The following is an 18,223-nucleotide window of genomic DNA, read 5'->3' as shown; positions in this document are numbered from 1 at the left end:
TTGCCCAGGTTCCCCCCCCCCTGCAGAAACGGCTTTTAGAGACAGAAGACAAGAAAGTAGAATTGGGTGGGGGGATCCATTAATAACTCTCCCAAGGCATAATCATTTGTTGTATCCTTCAGTTATTGGGCAGAATAATAATAATAATAATAATAATAATAATAATAATAATAATAATAATAATTTTATTTGTTACCCGCCTCTCCCTCTGGATCGAGGCGGGGTACAACACAAATAAAAACACCATAAAATACATAAAACTAATTCAAACATTTAAAACCAGTGCATCATTAAAAGCAGCACACCGTTAAAAAAAGCATCTTAGAAATGTATAGAAATGTAATAATGTAATAAAGAAATGAATGTCTGGAAATTTGCTTTTATTGTCATGGTTCTTCACCTGGAATATCTTTCATTTATTCATTACATTTCTATGCCACCCAAAAGCTGAATCTCTCCAGGCGGTTCACAACCATTAAAACCATAAAATACAGCACAGTAAAACTTTATTATTATTATTATTATTATTATTATTATTATTATTATTATTATTATATTATTATTATTATTATTATTATTATTATTTTAAACTACAATATAAAACCAAAGTTTAAAAAACAGCAGCAGATTTAAAGATAACAAAAACCGAAGAACTGAAATGTTTGGGGAAATAAGTAGTTCTTCAACATAGGCTCCAGGTGAGCCTCTCTGGTGGTATGGGGAGGGCATTCCACAACCAGGGTGCCACCACTGAAAAGGCCCTCTCTTCGGTAGTCCCCCACCTCATCTCATTTGGCAGGGGCAGCCGGAGGTAAGCCTCTGAAGACAACCTTCAGGCACCTGTGCCTGGGAGGAGACGGTTTGGATAAGTAAATCCTTGAATTTATGTTGGGGTGTGGGTGGGATGGAGGAGTGCTGTAGCAACGTAGCTGTAAACGGTGCTTATGGAAACATGGGATAATAATTAGCATTGCAAAAACAGCAATATCTGTAAACAGCATCTCTTCATATAGAAGCCTTTGTCTTCCAACACAGAGCCCTTCCTTACTTCTCTGCCTCTTTGTAATGTGCTTTTAATTATAGGTGCTTTGTGTTCTTATAGTGTCATTGAGCCACATAAAAGACATTACACTAGATCATTTGGGTGCTCTGCCGTTTTATCTTGCAAGTGTCTCTCTCTCTCTCTCTCTCTCTCTCTCTCTCTCTCTCTCTTCCCATTACCAGAGCAAGGTTAAGCAGAGACAAAGGTCCTCTGAATACAACCCCCTCCTCCAAGGCAGCTATTAATAGGTTTTGATTTAGATTTGTCTCAAACGAATTAGAGTAGGAGGCACGCCACCTCCGTAGAGAGTGAGATTCCTCCGGAGTTGACCTCCTCGCCTCAATCTCTCACCCCTTCGCCACACAACACTTCAGACCAATTACAGAGCATCAAAGCACTTTGGGGGAAGGTAAAGGAAAGCAGAAGCAACACTAGAGAAGAAAGAAAACACAGCTGGGCTGCTGCTAGATATGGGACCTTCCTTGCATACTTTCCAGAGCTCGTGGTGGCATTTTTGAAAGAGCAGTGCCCTTTTACCGCTCTTTCCTTATTTGCTTTATTGTTAGGATTCTTTTTAATGTGTTTTGATATACAAATGTAAGCTGCCTTGGTTATTATTTATTGTGGGGTAGAAATGCTGAAATAATTTTTATTTATTTATTTATTTATTACATTTCTATACCACCCAATAGCCGGAGCTCTCAGAGTGCAGGACACAGAAAAATGGGCTCAAGTTAGAGGAAGCTAGATTCCGGCTGGACATCAGGAAAAACTTCCTCACTGTTAGAGCAGTACGACAATGGAACCAGTGACCTAGGTCGTAGGCTCTCCCACACTAGAGGCCTTCAAGAGGCAGCTGGACAGGCCTCTGTTAGGGATGCTTTAGGGTGGATTCCTGCGTTGAGCAGGGGGTTGGACTCGATGGCCTTATAGACCCCTTCCAACTCTGCTATTCTATGATTCTATGAAATAAACATAAATATATGCTACAAGAGGCATGACAGGGTGTGTGTATTCCACTCTTGAGGTGTGTGTATTCCACTCCAGGCCTTTTACTTGCAGAGATATAAGAAAAAGAGCACAAATGATATTCTACTCTACCGCTTCCACCTTTTCAGGGTTTCGCGCAATGAGTGCGCCTTCATTTTTAAAATTGTCCTTTTGAATAACTTAGAGAAGCATAGCCGGCTTCTCTTCTTTGTGTGCATTTTATTTGTTTGTTCGTTTAATAGAAATATTGTTTTATATTGCCCTTCAGTTAAAAAAATACTAGAAAATACCAAAAAATAAATAAATCAAGTTCAAATATTAGAAATATTACAAATCAAAATGATCATAACGGATGCAAGAAGTGAAAGGCAGCACAATCTCAAAAAAACAAAAACAAATTAAATCCATCCACAGGGCTAAAATTATGTCTGGAAGGTCTGGGGCCACAGTACTGGGGAATAAAGGGTTAAAAACCTCCCTTCTGTGCCAGGGCCACCATCTAGATGGGGCACCCTGCTGGCTTTTTCATAAGCCTTGCTGGATCAGACCCCTGGTCCACCTAGTCCACACTCTGTTCACACAGTGGCCAACCAGGTGTTGACCAGGAACCCATAAGCAGGACATGGGTGCAACAGTATCCTCCCACCCATGTTCCCCAGCAACTGGTGCACACAGGCTTACTGCCTCTGATACTGGAGGTAGCACATAGCCGTAAGGACTAGTAGCCCATTGACAGTCTTCTCCTCCAGCTGGCTGAGAACAAGCAAGCATGCTGGGTCACGCTGCTTGATCACTCCTGCTGCAAAGACATTGATGGCCTTCTCCTCCGCCAGGAATTTATCCAAACCCCCCTTTTAAAGCCCTCCAAATTGGTGGCCATCACTACATCTTTTGGCAGGGAATTCCATAGCTTAACTATGCGCTGTGTGAAGAAGTCCTTCCTTTTATCTGTCCTGTCATAAGCTTGCATGCTAGGCCTATGTGGGAAACGGCACACCAAATTTGGTAATAAACACTTTCATTTCCCCCAGCATGGTGAATAGCAGCCTCTTAGGGAGGGGGCAACGTTTCAGCAGGAAAACATTAGAGAGGGAAACCGTAACCTCCCCCTTCCACAACCCACCCAGTGCAGTGGTCCCAATTTTGGTCTCCTTCTCTCCACCCATCTCCACAGGGGTGAGGGATTAGCAAAATTTGAATGAGAGCAAAGAAACAATCACATCTGTCGTCTCATCTAGCTTGGCCCTTAGCTCCAGTCCAGCACCACATAGGTGGCCTTGACATGTTCGGGGCAGCCCCCAGAGCCCTCCACAGGGTGACTGAGGCCAGCGGGAAAGACAGGCGTTGAGACCTGCCCTCGTCTTCCGGTTGGCACTCTCCGTGGCGTGCTCTGCAAACTATTTGGGCACAGCTCTGGCTTCCAGAAACAGGGTTAAACCTTTGATCTGTCACCTGCATCAAAAGTAAGTGAAGAAAAAAACGTGGATTTTGCTGAGAGAGAGAGAGAGAGAGAGAGAGAGAGATTATGAGGCAATCAGATATGTGGAGGGGTGTGTGTCCCCCGCCCCCGCCATTCTTCTTCTGCTTTTCATTTTTGTTCCATTATGTAAACACTTGCTAAAACTAAAGTACAGTTTCTGGGACCAGAACATCTGCAGTTGATTCAGTCTAAATGTAATAATTATTGCTTTTGTCTCCCACAAGGCCAGCAAATTGCAACTAAAACACAGTAACGGAATACTATGAAAATGTCTTTCCTGAAAGGCTTGGTTTGAAGTTCTTTAGTGGGCGACATGCCCTCAAGTGAGAGTGCAGTGCATCCTATCCCCGGATGCAGGAGCTGTGCTTGCACAGGCGCGATAGGAGGGTACTTCACACATCCTCAGAGGCACCGTTTTCCCCAGCCAACTTGCAGGTTGAGATAGGGCTGGCTGCAGATGTTGTGGGGCTGCAGTGGTCTCTTCATACACACACTGGAAGACAAATAACATGCAGAGAACACAGGCTCACTCTCGCGGACCTGGAGAGCAAGATCCAAGCGTGAGCACCCTCTTTCTCTGTAGCGAGTCCATAAGGCTGTCGGCCCATTTGCACGTAGCATCAGGGCAACAGCCACTGGTGGCCCAGCTGGATGCATTGTGCATGTGCTAATGCTGCACATGAATGGGCCAGTGCACATGATAAGCACATTTAAACATGACAGGACACATGTGAAAAACGTACATGCCCTTTATCATGTGTGTTTCAGCCTTAAGGTAGGCCTAGCTGTAGTTAAGGTGCTTTAAAGATCCTAAAGCAACAGCAGGCAGAGAATGGATTGGCTCGCTAGTAGGTCTCTGGGCGGTCTGCAAACGTTTCTGACTTTAACGAGAGCAAGGGAATTAAACAAAAACACCCTTCTGCATGGCTTCTCTCTCAGCCTGAGTTTTCTTCATCTGTAAAACAGGACTAGTAATTGGTTGCTTTTGATCAGGCCTTTCTTAGATCCAGGGCAACTCACGCACAGCTCTCAGTAGTCCACAGGGCCGGCCCTATTCTCAGGCAGACTGAGGCAACTGCCTCCGCCAGTGTTGGAAGCCAGGGCTGTGGCCTCCTGCGGAGTGGAGGACTGACCCATTGCCAGTGTTGGAGTAGCAGAGAGCCCGTGTAGTGGTCCGCCTGCTGGACTGGGACTTGGGAGATCCAGGTTCTAGTCTGTACTTGGCCATGAAGCTCACTGGGTGACTTTAGGTCAGGTACTCACTCTCAGCTTAACCATGTGAGCCCATTTGGGTCCCTTGTGAGAGGAAAAAAGATGGGTTAGAACTATAATAAATAAAACGAGAATTAAGATTTTACTGCTGGTCCAGTTGGCTTTTGTCTGCGGAAACGGGAGGCGGCACCAACTTTTCCTTTCGCTCAGGCAGGAAAATGTCCTGGGCCAGCCGTGCTGGCCAAGATGAGAAGAGAAGCCACCCCTCATGCTGTGAGTCTATGTGCTTTGTACAAGAGGGCAGGTGCATGCCCCCCAAAGAGCTTACAATCTGAAATCCACCAGGGAGACAATAAAAGGGGAGGGAAAGAACAGGTATGATTTCAGTTACGCACACAACAGAGGCTTGGCTCTAGTAGGGCACAGGGGCTAAGGCAATGTCCCCCGACCTGGTGCACTCCAGATGTATTGGACTACAAATCCCATCATCCCACAGCCAGAGCACCAACGCGCTTGGAAGGGGGAGTGTGTTGAGAAGGGCCTACTGGGAGTTAAAGTGAGGTCTGGGCAGGACAACATCCTGATGGATTGTGCACTGAGTTAATTAGTGTGTACATGTATGTGTCTACGGATGAGGAGGGCTTTGGATTCCCCTGCCCCGTCCTTTTCTGGCACAAAAAAGTCTTGAGCTTCAAAGCCAGCACGGAGCGAATGTTTACGAGGGCGATGGTGTTTACTGCCAAACTGAATGTTTACTGCACGTAACTTGCGGTATGTATGTATAATCAGCAGGGATTTTACAGTTTCAAACTGTTTGGAATGGCTTTGGGATGCAGCCCTCAATCAAGGAATTGGTTAAGTTAATCTCCTTAAAAAACATTTTCAGAGCTGCCCCAATTCATCAGTCAATTTAAAAATGTATATAATTTTAATATACTTTTAGTATACTTTTGATACCTGCCAGTTGCAGACATCTTAGGAGAGGCATCATTTTGTTGTTCGTTATTAACGTTTTGTTGAAAGACTTTTTTAAAAAAGTTGTTTTATACAAGAGCAATCCCTTCTAACCCCATCCTCATTCTCTTCCGCCGTCTTTTTTATTTATATATTCATCCTCCCACATACAAGACAAAGAAAGCATGTTCCAATGCAAGCGTAATGGATTAATGGATCAATTGATTGACTAAAACCCATGTGATTAATGAACGGAGTCATTTTAAAGCAGGTGACAGGCTTGGCTTGGCTGTACAGCTGCATCTGTGCCTGGTCTTCTGCGTGTAGCAGGATTCTCCAGTCTTGCAAGAGGTATTGTGACGCTGGCCCTGGGCCAGTGGCCGGGCCCATGCCTAATACCAGCCCTGCCCCATTCCCAGTGGCTGGGTCTGGGAGCCATCTGTCATTTTAATTACCCACAATGCCCCTGACAGTCTTGCTCTGGGGCATTGTGGGGGAATTTAAAGGGCCCTGCGCAGCCTCTCCAATCCAGTCTTGTTCAATAATGTCCTGGGTTATTGTGCTGGCATTCCTGCCTATCCAAACGCTGGTCTCTTTCGGTATGGGATGTTGATTACCTCTGTTGCTTCTTCCCCTTCTCTTTGTCTCTTCTCTTCCAGAAGTTCCCGTTGTCAACTCAATTCCTTCTTTTTACTTATTTCTTCTTGTTATATTTTATATCTCATCTTTTCCCCTCCCTTTTTCAAGAAGCCCAAGGTGGTACCTTTGATCCTCCTTCTCCTCCTCCTCTCCATTTTATCCTCACAACAACCCAGTGAGGTAGGCTAGGCTGAGAATCAGTGATTGGTCCCAAGACACCCAGTGAACCTCAGGGCCCAGTGAGGATTAGAACCCGGGTCTTCCCAGTCCCAGGCCAGCACTCTAACCACTAAACCAGACTGCCTCTCTCCTCTCCCTCATCCAAGGTTCTTTTTATTCCCCTCCTTTCCAGGCTCCCCTCTTGTTCATGGGTCAAGGGGAAAGTTGGGCCTTCGCATCCCTGGGCCCTGTCTGTACTAGTGGAGAGGATTTACTCCCAGGAAAAGCGAGCCCGGGCTTGCAGCTGTAGTGCTCTTACATCTCACACGAGACTTCAGGATTGCCTCCCTACGGCATTTCGGTTTGGGCCGAAATGCCGCAGAAGCGCAGCGCAGGATCCGCGGCACGTTTCCTCGCAAGCAAACTCTGCCGACTCCAACCGGCCTGGCGAGGAGCGCGCTCTTGGCAGAGTTTTATTTTATTCCCGGTGGCTTTCCCTCCCTCCGTCCCTCCCTCCCTCCCTCCCGAGAAAAGAATCGAAATCCTCAAAGTGGCGAAGAAGAGCGATTTAAAAAACACCCACCCACGCCCCAATAACTCCTGCAAACCTACGCCCGAAACGAGCCATTGTGGGGGTGGGGTGGGGGAATCATCTGGGACCCCAAAGGGGCTTTCCTGGCGGAGTTCAAAGTCTTGCTCCCGGGGAGGCCGACACGGGCAGGGGGGTTCCCTTCGCTTCCGATCTCCGGGGGATCTCCGTTTCCTCGGGAGCAAGTCCGCCAGACCGGGACGGCCCTTGCTCCCGAGGAGACCAGCCCAGGCGCGGACGGCAAGTGGCCTTACGCGCGTCTCTCCTCTTCGTGGGATCGGGCCCAGCGGCGCGCTCCCCTCGCTCCCTCCCTCCGTCCCTCCCGAGGAGGCGGAGGCGGAGGCGGAGGCGGCACCGTGCAGCCCGCCAGCCGAGCGTCCGCCCCGCGAGGCCCCCTCTCCGGCCGGGCGGTGCGTGCGAGCGAGCGAACGAGCGAAGGGGGCCGGGCCGGCGAGGCTCCCGCTGGTCACATGGAGGCTCAGCTGGGCCGCGGCGCGGAGGCGGAGGAGGCGGAGCGGGCGGAGGCTGCTGCCGCGGCTGCGAGGGCCGGTCGGGGCTGCCTGGCAGGCGCCTGCTGACGAGGAGGAGGAGGCGGCGGCGGCGGCAGCAGCAGCCAGGTGGCGCACGGCGAGGCAGGCGCGCTGCTCGGCTCGGCTCCCCCGCGCCCGCGCGCCCCGGCCGGCCTCCGCTTCGCCCGCCGCCGGCGAAGGATGTGTTTGGTGATCGCCGCGATGAAAGGTGAGCGAGCCGCCGCTCCCCTCCCGTCTTCCGCGCGCCGCCCCCCCCGCCCCATCTCGGATTCGCTTGCCCCCTGTGGCTGGACCCGCGCGGGGTCTCTAATCCGGATTAGTCCCCCTTCCACACCCCGATCGCGGGGCCAGGCGCATCCCTCTCCCCCTTCTTCACTAACTCGGCCCCCCTTACTCCCGAGTAAACATGCGCCGCGGAGGTGCCGGGCTCGTCCCTTCTGGAGCTTGGTGGGACGGAGCTTCTGCTGCCCAGGAAGGCTGCGTGTGGTTCGGTTGGGTTTGGGCCAGGGCGAAAGCGCTTTCGGTGGAGTAAACAGGCACCGGATCAGGTTCCTAGCTGGCTGGACTGAGTAAAGGAGGGGGGGCATCTGCCTTTCCCCCAACTGCATGCTTACCGGGGGGGGGGCGCGGGAGGGCGCTTGAATGCAATCCATGTATTTATTAAAGTTTCAGCCCCCCCCCCCATTAACCCTATAAAGCATGCGCCCTCCACCACGGGGAGGGGGGGAGATGCGTACCGTGCCACCCCTTTTGCCAACCTGGTCTTGGGTATAGGCGGAAGGAGAAAGAGGGTGTCAAGATCCAGTTGAATGGATTGGGGGGGGGCGATCCCCAGAGAACGCGGGTCTCCCTCCTCCGCTTTGGCACCCCATACGCGGGGTGTGGGTGTGTTTCCTGGTGTCCCACTACCCCAGTTGTGGACTGGCGTCCGCAGAGTGCTGTACTTTGCGCACCAGACCTTTGCAAACCTGGAGCTTCCCACGCACCCACCCAGCCTTCCCTGGACCGCAGCCTCTGCGTGTCCAGGGGAGACGTCAGGAGTGGCCCAAGCGCCGGGGATTTCATTTCGGTCAAAGTTAGACATCTCTCTCTCTTGGACGAGACTGTTTTAAAATGCAAAATGTTTTTAGAAGAAGTATTCAACACTGGGAGAAAGTGGGCAGATTCAGACATGAAAACTTTCTCTAGGAGAAACAGGAGGTTATCAAATTGAGGGGGAACTTTAAAACACGATTATTATTTCTGTGAGTGGTGGTGGGGCAGATATACGAGCTGGCAGGGGCCCCTCTTTAGACACACATTCTTTCTCTTCGTTCAGCCCCAGCTTTTTCACCTGGCGTTCAACTCAGATCTTGCTTCTTGTCAATGGCCTCTGTCCGATTTGCCAAATATTGCTAAGATCCAAAATTGCTTAGATGATCTCTTAACAGACTAACTTAGGTGGTAGAAGATAGCAAGCGTTGAGGTTACACAGAACTCTTCAATTGCCCATTTTGCTGGTCTATGACCCTAATAAATGTTCAATTCATTGTGTGAAAACAATGCAACCTGCATTTAAATTAAATAAAAACAAACTTGGAGGCTTGTGTAACTTCAGCTCAGGAGATCACTTTTGGGTTGCATGCTAGTCAGAGAAGAATTGCCAGTGGCAGCTGTGGGAGTGTGGGCAATGCTGATGCAATCCAAAGCTTGCGGTCAGAAGGACATGCCCCAAAATGCAGGGTTCTGTGCTGTGTACTAAGAGTTAAACATAACCCCTGCTAACAACCTGTTTTCCGCAGCATCCCTCCTCAACAGTTAAGAGTTATCTGTTGTTAATTTCGTGTGGTTTTTGTTTCCAGTGTGTAAGATACTTTACAGGTCTGCTTCTCTTTTTATTCTGATTTCAACACAGTTGAGGCACCTGTCAAAGGTCATCCCTTGTGCTTTTGCAGGATAATTCTGTTGTTCAAAGACTGGAAGGCAAATTCATGCTTTCTGCGCAGAAGTTAGATGGAAAGAGATTACTTTTTACTACTTATCTGTTGCAGAGGTTCAGAGTAGCATTGAAGTTGCGTAGAGCACATACATAGAGGTCTGAGCTTTAAAATGTAATTTCTCCCATCTGACGGGGAACTTCTTTAAAAACTTTAGGGCTCTGCTATAAAGAGTAAAGTGACAGAAACTGTCAAAATATATCCAGTTTCAAAAAGGAGAATCTGGACTGACCTTCATTGGATCAGGTAAAATCGGGCATTTTCAAATCGTAGTCAGTGTGTGTCTTTTAACAGTCTTGGTTTCAAGAAAACCATTGGAAGGTTTGCATCATTGCTTCTGAGAGAGAAATCTGAAACGTTTTGTGGAATGTTTTCAATTAGCCCTCCTGCCACATAATAAAGCGGTTTTGCAATTTCATGTGCTGAGTTTAAAAACAACGCAGTTGGAATAACATAACATAAAGTCTCAATAGTGAATTCTGTAGAAAAACGTTTATATACATACATTTTATTACCCAATCGCACAGTTTGCATGATGTTGTGTCTCCGTTAAAATACATCTTCTGGATTTCTCTTGCTGACGGTGGCACGTAATGGTAAGAAATCGGTTGGCTGTGTATTTTTTAATAACGATACACATGAAAACAGGATGGTGTGTGTATGTGTGTCTATGTGGCCTGCTGTTTTTTTGTTTTTATTTTAATGGTGCAAAGCTCTAAATGAACACGGCTAGCATTCGGCTAGACTCATTTTGTCTATATGTTTTGTCTCATTGCATATATGAAAAGCTTGATTAGTTCAAAGAGAGGCAGTGTTCTCATTATTAGACATAATTTTATGCAACTTTAATCTATAAAGGCAGTGAATGAATACTAATTGTTTAAGTGTCCTGGTATTTTATTAAGTCACTTCCCTTACAGGGTTAAAACTGCTTGAGTCTAACTTTCTCTCTCTCTCTCTTAAACAATTAGTAAACGTTTCCTAACATGCAGCCTGATCCAAGCAGGCTTACTTGGAAATAAGTGAGTTCAGTTGAGAATTGCTTCCTAGGAAGTTCTGTTTAGGATTGCAGCCTTAGCCCCACCAGGGTGCTCAATGCTAGGCAGGACATAATTATGTGAGGCTGCAGCAGCTAAGCACCATGGAATGCAAAGCTGACCCTGGCATGTGCCAAGGTGAGGTGGCAGACCTGGGGCCTTGTTAAAGGAGATGGAATGGGAGACAGGCACATCGGGGCGGTGGGGAAATGCTGCTGCACAAGCCCTGTGGAAATGCTCCTGCACAGCTCCCTTGTGTTTCAGTGGGGCCAGTACAGAAGTTCTTCCCTGTGGATTGTGCCCTGTATTAGTGGATGGGAGGGGGAGTCATTTAGGTGCCCAAATGTTTTGGACAAAATACCGGTGCAAAGAGAGAGACCAGGGATTAAATGCAGTAGCTCTGGATTAGGGGTGAGGAAAGGAGCTGGCGCAAGTTGGGTGACCTTCGAGGTCCCCAGAAAAGTTGGGGGGGGGACGTGGTCTCTGGCATGTTGTTTTAGGCCGGCCTTGTTAATATCGCTCTTTAGGTCTAGATCTTCCTGTCTGCGGTGGCGTACAAAGGGGGAAACGGATCTCTCAAAATGACTGCGAATGCCGGCATTAGTGGGCTTCATTTTGACTCATGGCACTTTCAGGATTTGGCATTTCGGTTCGTTTTGAATCTGGTAGAAGAAATGTGTACAAGCTGCAATTATTTAATCTCTCCTTATCGTATTTATTTATCTCTCCTTATCTTATTTATTTATCTCTCTTTATCTTATTTATTTTGAGGACTGTGACACTCAGCTACATTTGTGTGTTTTTTCTTATTGGGACTCCCTGACAAATAGATTTGGGTGAATGTTTTACCCTTCTTGCCCTAAAATGTCATACCTCTTGTTTTGCACTGGCCAGTGGCTGCAGGAAATGGGTCCTCGCCTGGTGTGCTCAAAGCGAACAAGACCAGAAGCAATGCAGAAAGCACTTTTTCTTAAAATAGATAGAATAAATGCACAGAGAAGGTGCACAAATATGTCTAGGTGGTTAGAATATTTTATTTATTGTCAGTGCTGTCATAGCATTTTTGAGGGGATGTAATTATTTATAACTGCTCTGAAGATGAAGCAGAGCCAAAGTGAATATACACACTTCCATATTCCTTAAAAAAAACAAAACCAGAAAATCGGAAGACAGAAGTACACCCACTCTATCCTTTCAAAATTATCTCCATAACCAGGGGTTGTCTGCCAGACAGAAGTCTTATGTAAAATATCTTTGTCTTCTTCCGGAAATATAAACAGTCCCATTATGTATGAGAGAAATACAAGTCCCCATTGATGGGTCAGGGCCTGTTGACATGTGACGCTTGAGGGAATCGTGGTCTACTTCAGAGAAATCTCTTGAAACCCAGCAGCTAACCAGTCAGAGGCCACATGGGTATTGTGTAAAGTTGAATGAAGTTGGTGATGATCATGAGAGTAATAATATTGAATGTTAATATAGCTTGTGCAAAGTCCTTCAAAATTGGTTGGTAATCCTAGCAACAACAGCAAGAATAACAGTCCTATCAATAATCCTGCAAGGTAGGTCAGTTATCGGTAAGGAATTAACAGGCAACTATTTAGATAACATGTTTTTGTAAATCAGTGGAGGCTTGTGGCTCTAATGTCAGTGGGGTGGTAGATCCGCTCTGAGTTTCAGTCAGAACCAGTCAGAATGCTAAAGGAGTTACCCAAAAGGTGTGAAGGACCTTGGTGAGCTCCTTTAGAGTCCTGACTGAAACCCAGAGCGGATTCACTGCCCCACTGAAATCGGGGCCACCAGCCTCCACTGCTGTAAATTGAATTTCTATAAGCCAACAACTGTAGATATATAACTGAAGTGGTGGCTTATATGTCTTTGCATGCCAATTTTTCCACTGTGCGTGTAATGGATTGCTTTACAGAATTTGACATCCTGTCTTCTGCTCATCAAATTGTGGGTTTTGCCGTGATGTAAGGCACAGGCAAATCTATATATCATATTCCAGTTCAACTACTGTTACTTCTGGGTTTTATTTTCTCTCGATATGTTAATTTTGTTGTGGCTTATGGCCAAACAAATAAGTTTTCTGACTGATGTTCTTGTAGTGTGGTTATCCCCATTTTACAGATGGGGAAGACTAAAAGAGAGAGGGAGGGGAGAGAGAGAGAATGGCTTAGGTAAGGCCACCTGGAGATAATGTATGTGACGTGCATTAAAGATTATATAGATCAGCCTACCCCAATCGGATGCCCTGCAGATGTGTTGGACTGGTGCCCAGAAGTAGCTACTGTTGGTTTATGCAGATGTCTAGGTTCTGTGTGGTTTTATTTCATTTAGCACAACCTGTACTGATTTCAAAGGGTCGGCCAGACGGTGATTATTTTGGCTAGAAGCCTATTAGCATTTTGGGTACTGAATTTGCATGGAGGCAGACATGCCTGTCCATCCAGTCATGAAAAGAAGTAGCAAACTCCATGTATGACTAAAGTTCTTAGGCTGGAATCCTAAGAACATTTACAACTCCCATAAACTGGCTGGGGAATTATGGGACTTGTAGTCCGAGACATCTGAAGGGCACCAGGTTGGGGATGCAAATGATGTTGCTGCAGGAGTTCCTTTTATCAGAGGCTGAGAAGGTAAGAAGAGTGTTGCTGGATTAGGCCGAGAGCCCATCCATTCCAGCATCCTCCTTTCCACAATTCTCAACCAGATGCCGATGGGAAGGCAATAGTCTTCCCCAGCTGTTGCTTCCCAGCGACTGGTATTTGGTGGCATGCTGCCTTTGAACATGGAGGTTCCATTAAACCATCATGACAAGTAGCCATGGAGAGCCTCCAACACATTGAGTTGGATGAATGCCTTTTTAAAGCCATTGGAGTTGGGGGCCGTTGCCATATCTTGTGGTGGTGAATTCCGTAGTTAACTGTGTTACCCCCAGGGTGGATAAAAATCAATGCTTTTTTAATATATATATAAAAATCAGATTCTTTTTATTTAACTCAGATTTTTTTTTATTTAAATGGGATTTTTTTTAAATAAAATGCTTCTTGAGGAAAACTCTATCCAAAGATAGTTTTCTATTTAAGATACAGTTTAGTCCAATGGTAAGGATTAGTTTTTAATTATGTAGCATAAGGCTGTATATTCATGCAATGTTTATTTTTATTTTTTTGGTAAATGAATTCCATTAATCCATTCACAATGTCATGCTCTTCCAGAGGTTTCTGTAAGATTATTGGGCAGTTTTTCTATCTAGAAGATATTATCACAGATGCTTGGTTTTACAGTTCTCAAAACTGTGAATTTGTGTCTGCAGAGTTCACAATCCCATTGTTCCTTTGCAAATCTATGTAAAAATCAACCCCTTACCTCTTCAGTGCTAAGTTTTTTTAAAAAATCAATGAATTCAATGCACTTTTTTGTGGGGGGGGGAGTCACAATTATTAAACTGAGTCTTTCTGAGTAGTGATTTAAATTGTGATTTAAATCAAATTGATTTAAATCAAATCCACCCTGGTTCCCCCTTGAGAGTCTTTTGACTGGGCAGATGCTGATGTGTGAGGTTGACATCCAGGTAATGCCCACAACCCAAGCCCACTCTAACGTGGGGCACAGACCAATGGGAGGTTCCTTGGCACAAGCTCCATTGAGATGAATGGGAACTGCCCGTGACCATGCCAGCGTGCTCTTGTGCAGCTCCTGTTTGTTCTGCTAGAGGACTCTCCAGGACTCTCCATCCATGGCTCAGATCCAACTGTCCATCTGCCACTTTGCTGCCATCGTTGGTGGTCCCTAGCCCCTGTGACCCAGCACAGACATCAGGTCACCCGTGTCCTTGCAGACACCGGTCCGATGCCTGCGATGAACGTCTAGGAAGAGGGAGAGTGTTTGATGCCACCTCACTGTTGCGCTTGGCAACTTCATGGCTTCGGGACGAAACACCATCAAAGCTTCTGCGCCTGTTTTAACTTGTGCTGCTGTAACGCCAAGGCAGGTGAAACAAATCTACCCCCCCCAAAAAAAAATATGTCGGTGTCGTAGGCATTCCACCCACAGAACCTGGCGGACATCAACGAGAGCTCTGCATGTGCGTAATGCACCTGGATCAGGCCCGTGGCAGAGGGGCGGGTGTGTTTTTGTTTTCCATGGCGCATCGGTGAACACGCCTGTCTGGAAATACCTGCAGTTCAGAGGCATGTGAGATAATGGCAGGCCTGGGCCAGGCTTAAAATGTTTTGGGAAGCAGATGGGATTACCTCATGAAAGGGAAGGTGTAAGGAATGTTCTCGGACTCCGCGCACACATTCTGTCCCGTGCCTTCCCAAATGCTGTGCTTTGCTGCGTCTCAGCCCACTGGACAGATGGTATAGATGCTCCAAGAGACAGTCTTGCAAAGGAGCAACAGGACTTCGACGCTCCCTCGCTCCTGGGAGTCGAATCGGAACACCGGACAGACAGTTGGACATGGAGAAATCTTTCATGAAGCCTAGAATGCCCTTGTGTAAGTGGAAAAGCTGACTTTTAAATGGCAGGAAGGCCTCCACTTCTAGTAATGGCAAGAGCAAGGGAATTTCACTGTGATCTCCTGGTCACAGGGGTGTAAGATTTGGGGTGGACCAAAGTTTAATTTTGGGGCGCAGGGGTGTACAAACTCCAGTTTCTTGTTCAGGCTGCAGCTCTGTGTTGAATAAGGAAGGTGGGGGGGAATAGGAACAGACCTTGTGCCTCCTTGATTCTGAGGCCAACGGGAGCCGGGGTCATGCAGAGACCGGGTGCCTTTTGGAGACACACCCTCCCCGTTCCAGTTCTCCAAGGCCGTCTTCCACCCCCACCTCCTCCGCTGCTCTCCTACTGGGTGTTTGGTTAGTCTAATATAAATAGAATGTTATCTTTGCGGCGTTAGAAAATCTTTGGATCCTGAATGTTCCTTCCTTGTCATAGTCAGGAGTTGATAAGCTCAAATTATTTTGCTGCGTCCTGCGTCCAAGAGGCTCCCACAAATAGTTAGTTAAATTGTTCTAAAATCTGCCAGTCTGGATGATTTAAGAGCTTGTCTTTCCCCCACCCCTCTACTGCTCTACTTCATTTGGCAGCAAGAGCATAACTTTTAAAGCCACCTTTATGGTATTTATCTCCCGAACTGTAATTGGCCATTACAGCTGATAACTCAAAAAGATCAAGTGAGCAACTCATTCTCTCCTTTCACAATGTGCCTTTTTTTGCTGGAAGATTTATAGCTGAGGAACGTCCCTGTACAAACGGTTCCACAGCTGTCTTGGAGACCTTTGCTGCCTTCTCGAAGCTCTCTCCTCGCCTCTCGTGTCTGTCAAGGCTGATGAAAGATTCTCGATTCTCAAAACCATTCTGTGATTCCTACTCTGCGCCTTGCGGAATGGAAAACCAATACGTTTTTGAGTCTGCAGGCTTTCTCTTCCAGTGGTTTGGAACAGACACAACTCCAATCTGTGGCTTGTTGCATTAACCTTGGCTGCGATCCCAAACATACACAGTTCAGCTTGCCAAGCGAAGTTCTGTCCCTGGAAGGTGTGCACAGGAATTCTACAGGAATTGCTTATCCCCAGACAGGTTGGTAAGGGCCTGGTTCACATGGAATGACAACTCAGTTTTGTTTTTGTAAAAGAAACACTGGGTTCCAAGGCTGGCTTGTCTCTTCCTCAACATGCCAGAGTTCCTTGTTTATATGTCATTGCAGCAGGAGTGATCAAGCAGCGTGTCTCAGCATGCTTGCTCATTCTCAGCAACCTGGAGAAGATGGCTATCAATGGCTAATAGTCCTGATAGCTATCTGCTACCTCCTATGCACACCAGTTGCTGAGGAACATGGGTGGGAGGGTGCTGTTGCACTCGTGTTCTGCTTGTAGGTTCCTGGTCGACAGCTGGTTAGCCACTGTGTGAACAGAATGCTGGACTAGATGGACCCTTGGTCTGATCCAGCATCAGGGCTCCTCTTAATTTCTGAGCTCCTTTGTGACATGTGAGCCAGACCAATGTGAACTCTCTGTCTTCACCATGCTTTATTTGATTCAGATGCACCACTTAACTAGTGTGACCATATGGAAAGGAGGACAGGGCTCATGTATCTTTAATAGTTGCATAGAAAAGGGAATTTCAGCAGGTGTCATTTGTATGCCTGCAGTCAAAATTTCCTCTTCATCAGTACAGTTAAAGCTGCAGGAGCTATACTAGAGTGACCAGGTATAAAAGAGGTCAAGGCTCCTGCAGCTTTAAATGTTGTGTTGAAGAGGGGATTTCACCAGGTGTTGCATGCTTACAAATGACCCCTGCTGATATTTCCTTTTCTATGCAACTGTTAAAGATACAGGAGCCCTGTCCTCCTTTCCATATGGTCACCCTATGATGCAAGCCAGTTCGTGGCCAGTGTTCAACTGTGGTTTAGGAATTCTGACGTAATGCTTAGCCATATGGTTAAATCTTATGCCTGTGTAGAGTCAGTGTGTAAAGGCAAGTCAGTATTGGTCCAAGCTGCTCTGCCCTGTACCTGGTGCTGTTCGTCTTCCTGCAGGAAACAAATGGTAGTGATGATGAGGCAGGTGGGACACTGGGGTTGGAATTACCTGATGATGGAGAGATGCAATAACTACTTGACCGTGTGTGTGTGTGTGTGTGTGTGTGGAATATCACAGCAGGAGAACTAGATAGGAGCATGAATGAAGAAGAGTTTCCTCCTGAGCTGTCATAGCCCAACTAATCAGCCCAGTGAGTAGCCAGTTAGATTGGAGGATGCTTAGATGTTTCCTGAAGATGGCCCATTTCTGTGAAAACTTAAGAGATCCTGGTGAGGATGTAGGGCAACTGGTTGTACTACATTGCTAGCTGGGTCAAGTCTGCAGACCAGGATTCGTCTGTTTCATCTTGGCTTATCTTAGCCAAAAAACACACAGCTTGAACAGTTTCTCTTCTGCCTTGTCAAGTCTTCTCCAAGTTTAGTATGTACTCAGGGGGGCTGTTCCCTGATTCCTCTTGCCCACAATAGGAGTGCCAGTGTGGTGTAGTGGACTGGGAGTTGGGAGATCCAGGTTCAAGTCCCCGCTCGGCCATGGAAACCCACTGGGAGACTTTGGGCCAGTCACAGACTCTCAGCCCAACCTACCTCACAGGGTTGATGTTGTGAGAATAAAATGGAGAGGAGGGTTACATACACTGCCTTGGGTCCCTTGAAGGGAAAAAGGCGGGATATAAATGAAATAAATAAATAAACAAATAAATAATTGCTTTGGGCCGCTTCCCAAACCATTAAGCTCATTTGCTGACGTAGAAGAGTTTTATTTTATTGGGGCTTCTGAAAGGTAGGAACAGGTGTGCACATACAGATGTTCCTACCTAATTTGCCCACCACCCAGGTTGACTTTGGAAAGGACACTTTGCGCTAGAAGTTATATTAATAGCTTGTATTTGGACCATCGGAATGAAAAAGAGGATATTCCCGGAAAAATGAACATTTCGGTCGGAAGCGTTTAAGGACTTGACAGCAAGCCATGCCATTCCAGGTTTCGCTGGAGTAAGCAACAGAGCAGTTGATGGGAAACACCCACCCACCCCACCCGCCGTGTGTGTGCGCTCGCGCCTTGTC

General features: G+C 46.8%; 1 protein-coding gene across 4 annotated transcripts in view; it reads left to right on the top strand.

The window, feature by feature from the left end:
* The first annotated feature begins 7,736 nt into the window (after positions 1-7,736).
* RORA (RAR related orphan receptor A) overlaps positions 7,737-18,223 on the top strand; it is a 66,789-nt gene continuing 56,302 nt past the window's right edge. For 2 of the 4 annotated variants that reach the window (XM_063142854.1, XM_063142851.1), the window contains exon 1: positions 14,981-15,112. In XM_063142854.1, the coding sequence (XP_062998924.1) occupies positions 15,076-15,112 (37 nt within the window). In that variant the 5' untranslated portion in view covers positions 14,981-15,075. Of the gene's footprint in view, positions 7,804-10,697; positions 10,747-14,980; positions 15,113-18,223 lie in introns of those variants that run through there. The other 2 variants (XM_063142853.1, XM_063142852.1) reach the window with 2 other exon arrangements.

The sequence above is a fragment of the Elgaria multicarinata genome, chromosome 16 (genome assembly GCF_023053635.1).
Source record: "Elgaria multicarinata webbii isolate HBS135686 ecotype San Diego chromosome 16, rElgMul1.1.pri, whole genome shotgun sequence".
NCBI classification, from domain to species: domain Eukaryota; kingdom Metazoa; phylum Chordata; class Lepidosauria; order Squamata; family Anguidae; genus Elgaria; species Elgaria multicarinata.
Note: the sequence above shows the minus strand (reverse complement) of the source record. Positions and strands in the feature narration are given on the sequence as shown.